The 11,480-nt window shown below is 44.4% G+C and overlaps 1 protein-coding gene across 1 annotated transcript in view; it reads right to left on the bottom strand.

Moving 5' to 3' along the window:
* Positions 1 to 5,920: 5,920 nt before the first annotated feature.
* The window catches only part of LOC140392264 (uncharacterized), a 166,779-nt gene continuing 161,219 nt past the window's right edge, over positions 5,921 to 11,480 (bottom strand). Inside the window, exon 63 of the mRNA XM_072477580.1 lies at positions 5,921 to 6,434. Coding sequence (XP_072333681.1) covers positions 6,267 to 6,434 — 168 coding nt within the window. The 3' untranslated portion in view covers positions 5,921 to 6,266. The remainder of the gene's footprint in view (positions 6,435 to 11,480) is intronic.

Below are 11,480 nucleotides of genomic sequence, written 5' to 3'. Positions count from 1 at the left end.
TGATGTTTGGCGGTTATTCGGTAAAGTACAATCGACAGTGAATTAGGTGTTTGGGGGTTATTCAGTATAGTACAATCGACAGTGAATTCGGTGTTTGGGGGTTATTCAGTATAGTACAATCGACAGTGAACTTGATGTTTGGAGATTATTCAGTACAGTACAATCAACAGTAAATTTGATTTTTGGGGGTTATTCCGTATTGTACAATCGCCAGTGAGTTTGATGTTTGGGGGTTATTCAGTATAGTACAATCGACAGTGAATTTGATGTTTGGGGGGTGATTCAGTACAGTACAATCAACAGTGAATTTGATGTTTGGGGGTTATACAATAAAGTACAATCGACAGTGAATTTGATGTTTGGGGTTTATTCAGTACAGTACAATCAACAGTGAATTTGATGTTTGGGGGTTATACAATAAAGTACAATCGACAGTGAATTTGATGTTTGGGGTTTATTCAATAAAGTACAATCGACAGTGAATTTGATGTTTGGGGTTTATTCAGTACAGTACAATCAACAGTGAATTTGATGTTTGGCGGTTATTCAGTCAAGTACAATCGACAGTGAATTTGATGTTTGTCCGTTATTCAGTAAAGTACAATTGACAGTGAATTTATTGTTTGGGGTTTATTCAGGAAAGTACAATCGACAGTTAATTTGATGTTTGGGGTTTATTCTGTACAATACAATCAACAGTGAATTTGATGTTTGGCGGTTGTTCAGTAAAGTACAATCGACAGTGAATTTGATGTTTGGGGTTATTCAGTATAGTACAATCGACAGTGAATTTGATGTTTGGGGTTTATTCAGTACAGTACAATCGACAGTCAATTTGATGTTTGGGTTTTATTCAGTATAGTACAACCAACAGTGAATTTGATGTTTGGCGGTTATTCGGTAAAGTACAGTCGACAGTGAATTTGGTGTTTGGGGGTTATTCAGTATAGTACAATCGACAGTGAACTTGAAGTTTGGAGGTTATTCAGTACAGTACAATCAACTGTGAATTTGATGTTTGGGGGTTATACAGTAAAGTACAATCGACTGTGAACTTGATGTTCGGGGTTTAATTGGTTTACTACAATCGACAGTGAATTTGATGTTTGGGGGTTATTCCGTATTGTACAATCGCAGTGAATTTGATGTTTGGGGGTTATTCAGTAAAGTACAATCGACAGTGAACTTGATATTTGATAGTATTCAGTAATGGACAATCGCCAGCGAATTTAATGTTTGGGGTGTTATTCAGTACAGTACAATCGCCAGTGAATTTGATGTTTGGCGGTTATTCAGTAAAGTACAATCGACAATGCATTTGATGTTTGGGGGTTCTTCAGTACAGTACAATCAACAGTGAATTTGATGTTTGGGGGTTATGCAATAAAGTACAATCGACAGTGAATTTGATGTTTGGGGTTTATTCAATAAAGTACAATCGACAGTGAATTTATTGTTTGGGGTTTATTCAGGAAAGTACAAACGACAATGAATTTGATCTTTGGGGATTATTCAGTATAGTACAATCGACTGTGAATTTGATATTTGGGGTTATTCAGTATAGTACAATCGACAGTGAATTTGATGTTTCGGGTTTATTCAGGAAAGTACAATCGACAATGAATTTGATCTTTGGGGATTATTTAGTACAGTACAATCGACAGTAAACTTGATGTTCGGGGGTTATTCAGTACAGTACAATCGACTGTGAATTTGATGTTTGGGGTTATTCAGTATAGTACAATCGACAGTGAATTTGATGTTTGGGGTTTATTCAGTATAGTACAATCGACAGTGAATTAGGTGTTTAGGGGTTATTCGGTATAGTACAATCGACAGTGAATTTGATGTTTGGGGGTTATACAATAAAGTACAATCGACAGTGAATTTGATGTTTGGGGTTTATTCAATAAAGTACAATCAACAGTGAATTTGACGTTTGGGGATTTTTCAGTAAAGTACAATCAACAGTGAATTTGATGTTTGGCGGTTATTCAGTAAAGTACAATCGACAGTTAATTTGATGTTTGGGGTTTATTCAGTAAAGTACAATCGACAGTGAATTTGATGTTTGGGGATTATTCAGTAAAGTACAATCGACAGTGAATTTGATGTTTGGTGTTTATTCAGTACAGTACAATCAACAGTGAATTTGATGTTTGGCGGTTATTCAGTAAAGTACAATCGACAGTGAACTTGATGTTTGGGGGTTATTCAGTAAAGTACAATCGACAGTGAATTTATTGTTCGGGGTTTATTCAGGAAAGTACAATCGACAATGAATTTGATCTTTGCGGATTATTTAGTACAGTACAATCGACAGTGAATTTGATGTTCGGGGTTATTCAGTACAGTACAATCGACTGTGAATTTGATGTTTGGGGTTATTCAGCATAGTACAATCGACAGTGAATTTGATGTTCGGGTTTATTCAATAAAGTACAATCGACAGTGAACTTGATGTTTGGTGGTTAATCAGTACAGAACAATCAACTGTGAATTTGATGTTTGGGGCTTATTCAGTACAGAACAATCGACAGTGAACTTGATGTTTGGGGTTTATTCAGTACAGTACAATCAACAGTGAATCTGATGTTTGGCGGTTGTTCAGTAAAGTACAATCGACAGTGAATTTGATGTTTGGGGTTTATTCAGTATAGTACAATCTACAATGAATTTGATGTTTGGGGTTTATTCAGTATAGTACAATCAACAGTGAATTTGATGTTTGGCGGTTATTCGGTAAAGTACAATCGACAGTGAATTAGGTGTTTGGGGGTTATTCAGTATAGTACAATCGACAGTGAATTTGATGTTTGGGGGTTATACAATAAAGTAGAATCGACAGTGATCTTGATGTTCGGGGTTTAATCGGTTTAGTACAATCGACAGTGAACTTGATATTTGATAGTATTCAGTAATGGACAATCGCCAGTGAATTTAATGTTTGGGGGGTTATTCAGTACAGTACAATCGACAGTGAATTTGATGTTTGGGGGTTATTCAGTACAGTACAAACGACAGTGAATTTGATGTTTGGGGATTATTCAGTACAGTACAATCGACAGTGAATTTGATGTTTGGGGTTTATCAGTACAGTACAATCAACAGTGAATTTGATGTTTGGGGTTTATTCAGTGTAGTACAATCAACAGTAAATTTGATGTTTGGCGGTTATTCGGTAAAGTACAATCGACAGTGAATTTGATGTTTGGGGTTTATTCAGTATAGTACAATCGACGGTGAATTTGATGTTTCGCGGTTATTCAATAAAGTACAAGCGACAGTGAATTTGTTGTTTGGGGTTATTCAGTATAGTACAATCGACAGTGAACTTGATGGTTGGGGATTATTCAGTACAGTACAATCAACAGTGAATTTATTGTTTGGGGTTTATTCAATAAAGTACTATCGACAGTGAATTTGATGTTTGGGGATTATTATGTAAAGTACAATGGACAGTGAACTTGATGTTTGGTGGTTAATCAGTAATGGACAATCGCCAGTTAATTTGATGTTTGGGGGTTATTCAGTACAGAACAAATCGACAGTGAACTTGATGTTTGGGGTTTATTCAATAAAGTACAATCGACAGTGAATTTGATGTTTGTGGGTTATTCAGTAAAGTACAATCGACAGTGAATTTGATGTTTGGGGTTTATTCAGTACAGTACAATCAACAGTGAATTTGATGTTTGGCGGTTATTTAGTCAAGTACAATCGACAGTGAATTTGATGCTTGGGGTTTATTCAGTACAGTACAATCGACAGTGAATTTGATGTTAGGGGTTTATTCAGTATAGTACAATCAACAGTGAATTTGATGTTTGGCGGTTATCCGTTAAAGTACAATCGACAGTGAATTTGGTGTTTGGGGGTTATTCAGTATAGTACAATCGACAGTGAACTTGAAGTTTGGAGGTTATTCAGTACAGTACAATCAACTGTGAATTTGATGTTTGGGGGTTATACAGTAAAGTACAATCGACTGTGAACTTGATGTTCGGGGTTTAATTGGTTTACTACAATCGACAGTGAATTTGATGTTTGGGGGTTATTCCGTATTGTACAATCGCCAGTGAATTTGATGTTTGGGGGTTATTCAGTAAAGTACAATCGACAGTGAACTTGATATTTGATAGTATTCAGTAATGGACGATCACCAGTGAATTTAATGTTTGGGGGGTTATTCAGTACAGTACAATCGACAGTGAATTTGATGTTTGGGGGTTATTCGGTAAAGTACAATCGACAGTGAATTAGATGTTTGGGGGTTATTCAGTGTAGTACAATCGACAGTGAACTTGATGTTTGGCGGTTGTTCAGTAAAGTACAATCGACAGTGAGTTTGTTGTTTGGGGTTAGTCAGTAAAGTACAATCGACAGTGAATTTGATGTTTGGGGATTAGTCAGTAAAGTACAATCAACAGTGAATTTGATGTTTGGGGTTTATTCAGTACAGTACAATCAACAGTGAATTTGATGTTTGGCGGTTATTCAGTAATGTACAATCGACAGTGAATTTGATGTTTGGGGTTTATTCAGTGTCGCACAATCAACAGTGAATTTGATGTTTGGCGGTTATTCAGTCAAGTACAATCGACAGTGAATTTGATATTTGGGGTTTATTCAGTATATTACAATCGACAGTGAATTTGATATTTGTGGTTTATTCAGTATAGTACAATTGACAGTGAATTAGGTGTTTGGGGGTTATTCAGTCAAGTACAATCGACAGTGAACTTGATGTTTGGAGGTTATTCAGTACAGTACAATCAACTGTGAATTTGATGTTTGGGGGTTATACAGTAAAGTACAATCGACTGTGAACTTGATGTTCGGGGTTTAATCGGTTTAGTACAATCGACAGTGAATTTGATGTTTGGGGGTTATTCCATATTGTACAATCGCCAGTGAATTTGATGTTTGGGGATTATTCAGTAAAGTACATTCAGTACAGTACAATCAACTGTGAATTTGATGTTTGGGGGTTATACAGTAAAGTACAATCGACTGTGAACTTGATATTCGGGGTTTAATCGGTTTAGTACAATCGACAGTGAATTTGATGTTTGGGGGTTATTCCATATTGTACAATCGCCAGTGAATTTGATGTTTGGGGATTATTCAGTAAAGTACATTCAGTACAGTACAATCAACTGTGAATTTGATGTTTGGGGGTTATACAGTAAAGTACAATCGACTGTGAACTTGATATTCGGGGTTTAATCGGTTTAGTACAATCGACAGTGAATTTGATGTTTGGGGGTTATTCCGTATTGTACAATCGCCAGTGAATTTGATGTTTGGGGGTTATTCAGTAAAGTACAATCGACAGTGAACTTGATATTTGATAGTATTCAGTAATGGACAATCGCCAGTGAATTTAATGTTTGGGGGGTTATTCAGTACAGTACAATCGACAGTGAATTTGATGTTTGGGGGTTATTCAGTACAGTACAATCGACAGTGAATTAGATGTTTGGGGCTTATTCAGTACAGTACAATCGACAGTGAATTAGATGTTTGGGGGTTATTCAGTGTAGTACAATCGACAGTGAATTAGATGTTTGGGGCTTATTCAGTACAGTACAATCGACAGTGAACTTGATGTTTGGCGGTTATTCAGTAAAGTACAATCGACAGTGAATTTGATGTTTGGGGGTTATTCAGTAATGGACAATAGCCAGTGAATTTGTTGTTTGGGGTTATTCAGTAAAGTACAATCGACCGTGAATTTGATGTTTGGGGATTATTCAGTAAAGTACAATCGCCAGTGAATTTGATGTTTGGGGGTTATTCAGTGAAGTACAATCGACACTGAACTTGATCTTTGAGAGTATTCAGTCATGGACAATCGCCAGTGAATTTAATGTTTGTGGGTTATTCACTAAAGCTCATTCAATAATCGACAGTGAAATTATTGTTTGCAGATTTTATTCAAAGACACTGACCCCCTGTGTTACATTTGATTTTTCTCCTTACTTTACATAGCTGCCTCAAATATCACAGCATGTTTATCATAAGTCTGCCCCCACATTAAGTGTCTCCTCACATGACCCCATATTACACACAGACCCTGTATTACACACATGACCCCTCCCCATTTTACACACGTGCCCTCATATTACAGATGAATCTGGATTCTCCCTGTGTCACATATGGCTTTACCTGTTGGCCCAGTATTATGGACTGACCACTCTTTGCTCCAACTTAGTTATATGTCGCCCCCCCTCCTTGTGTGTTGCACGCCATTTGTGGTCCTGCTATTTGAAACATGCATCTCCTCCATCCTCATAAACATCGTATTCATCCTGTTCCTCTTCATCTTCTTCATTCTTGTCCTCCCCCTTGTCATAACCTCCATCGCCATATTCCTTCTCAGTCTCGCTTGCCTTCCTATTGCTTCCTTTCTGGTCTTCATTTGGAGAATGCTGCAACGAGAAGCAAAACCTGGTGACTCCCTGTTCACAGCCCTGACTTTCTGCTCACAGCCTGCCAGGGTCTATTTCACACACTCTTCCTTCTGACTCAGCCCATACAAACAATGCTGCAGAACTAGAACCCAGAGTGAGCCGCACAGCAAGCTCTCCTCAATCACATTCATTCTGTCGCTAGATCCCCACTGAACTGCACCGTCCGTCTTCCACTGCCAACTGTGCGACTCCTCAACCACCTGTTACAATAACCTGGGCAAGTGCGCAGCCAATTCCAGCTACACCCGTTCCCAAGTCACAAAAAAGTGAATTAACCATTAAATCTTATAAAAATTCCTGAAGCCTTTGGCCCTTGACCGCCCAATAATTACAGTACCTGGTTTGTAAGTTAAAACCCAATTACAGACTTCCGGTTGCGGCGATGCCCAGCTAAGCCGCACGTTTCGGCGGCTCCAGCTCAAACGGACCTTGGGCCTCTTAAAAGAATTTTAACCGGGATTTTTTTCAGGACGAAACCCGGTGTGGGGTGAGTTAACAGGGAGTGCCCCCCAACGAAAGAGAAAAATATCGGCGGCAGCGGCTACATCGCGAAGAATCCTCGAGGATAGGGACAGGAGGAAAAAAGAAGCAAGATGGCGGCGGAGAAAGCCCAGGCGACATGGGGGCCCGATCAAGACGAATTCTTAAGACGGTGTGTGGAGCTACTTAAGAAGGAGGTGCTGACCCCGATGCTACAGGCAATTGAGGGGCTTAAGGAGGCACAAAGGACCCAGGAGACAGAGCTCCGCGTGGTGGAGCAGAAGGTGACGGATAATGAAGACGAGATCCTGGGCCTGGCGGTCAAAACACAGACGCACGAGGCGCTCCACAAAAAGTGCATTGAAAGGATTGAGGCCCTAGAAAACAGAGCACGAAGGAAGAACCTTCGGATCCTGGGTCTCCCCGAGGGAGTGGAAGGAGCGGACTGCGGGGCTTACGTGAGCACGATGCTAAGCTCGCTGATGGGAGCTGAAGCCCCTTCGGGCCCCTTAGAAGTGGAGGGGGCTCATCGGGTCCCTGCAAGGAGACCAAAGGAGGGAGAACTACCTAGGGCGACAATCGTGCGATTTCACCGCTTTAATGATAGAGAAGTGGTTCTGAGATGGGCCAAAAAGGTACGGAGTAGTAGATGGGAGAATGCGGTGGTACGGGTGTACCAGGATTGGAGTGCGGAGGTGGCGAGAAGGAGGGCGAGTTTTAATCGAGCCAAGGAGGTGCTACACAAGAAGGTGAAGTTCGGGATGCTGCAGCCGGCGCGACTATGGGTCACTTACCAGGAGAGACATCACTACTTCGAAACGGCGGAAGACGCATGGACCTTTATTAAGGACGAGAAACTGGATCGGAACTGAGGGACTGATATTAGAGGGAAATGTCACTGTCGATGTATATAGAGATGTAAATTGGGAAGGGGGGGGACACTAAGAAATGTGGGCGTCGGTGGGGGGAAAGAAGAGACATAGGCGGAGGATGAGGAATGGGAGTGGGGCGGGAGAGGGAGCTGCGCCACAAGGGGCGGGACAGCTACAGAGAATATGGAGCCTACTGTCCTTGTTCCCGCGCCAGAAAGGTGATGGCGGGAAGATAGGCGCAAGGTAGATGGGAGTTCCCCACACGGGGGGGGGGGGGGGGGGGGGGGGGGGTCAAGGAGTGAGCGGGAGGAGCCGGGGTCAGTTGAAGTCAGCTGACTTTCGGAAGTAATATGGGGGGAGCAATCACGCTAGATGGGGATCTAGCGCGGCGGCGGGGGGGGGGGGGATAACTGGGTTGCTGCTGCAGAAATCAAAGAGGAACTGGCTCAAGAAAGGGTGGTCGGGGCTGGAATGCGCCACCTGGGGAACGAGTGGGAGCGCGGAATCGGGACGAGGGACTGGCCTAGAGAGGGTGATGGCTAGTCGACACGGGAAGGGGGCAGGTAGCCCCCCCGTGCGCCTGATCACGTGGAACGTGAAAGGCGTAAATGGACCGATTAAAAGGGCCCCGAGTGTTCGCGCACTTGAAAGGACTGAGGGCAGACGTGGCTATGCTCCAGGAGACGCACCTGAAGGTGGCGGACCAAGTTAGGTTAAGGAAAGGATGGGTGGGACAGGTGCTCCATTCAGGGCTGGATGCAAAGAATAGAGGGGTGGCCATACTGGTGGGGAAACGGGTATCATTCGAAGCTAGGAGCATTGTAGCAGATAGTGGAGGCAGATATGTGATGGTGAGTGGCAGACTGGAGGGAACGGAGGTCGTGTTGGTTAATGTATATGCCCCGAATTGGGATGATGCGGGATTCATGAAGCGGATGCTGGGACGTATACCGGACCTGGAGGTAGGAAACTTGATAATGGGGAGAGACTTCAACACCGTGCTGGACCCAGGGTTAGATAGATCCAGATCTAAGACCGGAAGAAGGCTGGCAGCGGCCAAGGTGCTTAAGGGGTTTATGGACCAAATGGGGGGAGTGGATCCATGGCGATTTGTTAGACCGAAGGCCAAGGAGTTCTCCTTCTTCTCCCATGTTCACAAGGTGTACTCCCGGATAGATTTTTTTGTTTTGGGAAGGTCGTTGATCTCGAGGGTGGAAGAAACAGAGTATTCAGCCATAGCTATTTCGGATCATGCCCCACATTGGGTGGACCTGGAACTAGGAGAGGAGAGGGAGCAGCGTGCAGTCTGTCGATTAGATGTGGGATTGTTGGCGGATGAGGGAATCTGTGGAAGGGTGCGGGGATGTATCGAGAGGTACCTGGAGGCCAATGACGACGGGGAGGTCTGAGTGGGAGTGGTATGGGAAGCACTAAAGGCGGTCAGAGGAGAGCTGATCTCCATCAGGGCCCACAAAGGGAAAATAGAGGCCAAGGAAAGGGAAAGACTACTGGGGGAGATTTTAAGGGTGGACAAAGAATATGCGGAGACCCCGGAGGAGGGACTGTACAGGGAGAGACGACGACTCCAGACGGAGTTCGACCTTCTGACCACCAGGAGGGCGGAGGTGCTGTGGAGGAAGGCACAGGGGATGAGATATGAATATGGGGAAAAGGCTAGTCACCTGTTGGCCCATCAGCTGCGAAAGAGGACAGCGGCGAGGGAGATAGAGGGAATTAGAGACGAAAAGGGAGCTACGGTGCGGAGAGCAGGGAAGATAAACGAGGTGTTTAAGACCTTTTACGAAAGACTTTATAGGTCCCCACCCCCGGAGGGAAAAGAGGAGATGTGGCAGTTTTTGGACCAATTAAGGTTCCCGAGGGTGGAGGAGCAGGAAGTGGAAGGCCTGGGGGCACCAATTGGGGTGGACGAGGTTACCAAAGGGCTGGGGAACATGCAGGCAGGGAAGGCCCCGGGATCAGATGGGTTCCCGGTGGAATTTTATAGAAAATATGTGGACTTGCTGGCCCCGCTGTTGGTGAGGACTTTTAACGAGGCCAGGGAAGGGGGGACTCTACCCCCGACAATGTCGGAGGCGACGATATCGCTAATTTTGAAGCGGGATAAAGATCCGCTGCAGTGCGGGTCCTATAGGCCTATTTCACTACTAAATGTGGACGCCAAATTGCTAGCAAAGGTGCTGGCATCGAGGATAGAGGACTGTGTCCCGGGGGTGGTGCACGAAGACCAGACAGGATTCGTAAAGGGGAGACAACTAAATGTCAACGTGCGACGGCTATTAGGGGTGATAATGATGCCCCCAGCAGAGGGGGAGGCAGAGATAGTGGCGGCAATGGATGCAGAGAAGGCATTTGATAGGGTGGAGTGGGAGTATCTATGGGAGATGCTGAGGAGGTTCGGGTTCGGGGACGGGTTTGTTAGCTGGGTCAATCTCCTCTATGGGGCCCCAACGGCAAGTGTGGTCACGGGTCGGCAAAGATCGGAGTACTTCCGACTATACAGGGGAACAAGACAGGGATGCCCGCTATCTCCATTACTGTTCGCGTTGGCAATTGAACCACTGGCCATGGCGCTGAGACACTCCAGAAAATGGAGAGGGGTGATTAGAGGGGGAGAGGAACACCGAGTGTCACTCTACGCGGATGACCTACTGCTGTATGTGACGGACCCAGTGGGGGGGATGGCAGAGGTCATGCAGATATTGAGGGAGTTCGGAGATTTCTCGGGATATAGGCTTAACATGGGAAAGAGTGAACTTTTTGTGATACACCCAGGGGACCAGAGTAGAGGGATAGATGGCCTGCCTTTAAGGAAAGTGGAAAGAAACTTTCGATACCTGGGGATTCAGATAGCCAGGAGCTGGGGAACCTTGCACAGACTTAATCTGACACGACTGGTGGAACAAATGGAAGAGGACTTCAAGAGGTGGGACATGCAGCCACTGTCACTGGCGGGCAGAGTGCAGGCAATTAAGATGATGGTCCTCCCGAGGTTCCTATTTGTATTCCAATGTCTCCCTATACTGATCACTAAGGCAGTCTTTAAAAAAATAGACAGGAGCATCACAAGCTTCGTGTGGGCAGGGAAAGTTCCGAGGGTATGGAGGGGGTTCTTACAACGTAGTAGAGACAGAGGGGGACTGGCGCTGCCGAATTTGGGCGACTACTACTGGGCCGCCAATGTGGCGATGATCCGTAAATGGATGATAGAGGGAGAGGGAGCGGCGTGGAAAAGACTGGAGAGAAAGTCCTGTAAAGGGACGAGTCTAGAGGAGCTGGTGACGGCGCCACTACCGTTCTCACCAAAAAAATTTACCACAAACCCAGTGGTGGCGGCAACATTAAATATTTGGGGGCAATGGAGGCGACAGAGGTGTGTGCTGGGAGCCCTGGTGGGGTCCCCAATCAGGAACAACCATAGGTTTGCCCCAGGGAGGATGGATGGAGGATTCCAGAGCTGGCACCAGTTGGGAATTAGGAGGGTGGGAGATTTATTTATAGACGGGACGTTTGCGAGCTTGGGAGCGTTGGAGGAAAAGTATAAGCTGCCCCGGGGAAATTTCTTTAGGTATATGCAGGTGTTCACAAGACAACAGGTGAGGGAATTTCCATTGATCCCGACACAGGGGATCCA

This window comes from Scyliorhinus torazame, chromosome 16 (assembly GCF_047496885.1).
Source record: "Scyliorhinus torazame isolate Kashiwa2021f chromosome 16, sScyTor2.1, whole genome shotgun sequence".
Lineage (NCBI taxonomy): Eukaryota > Metazoa > Chordata > Chondrichthyes > Carcharhiniformes > Scyliorhinidae > Scyliorhinus > Scyliorhinus torazame.
This window is presented reverse-complemented; position numbering and strand designations above follow the sequence as displayed.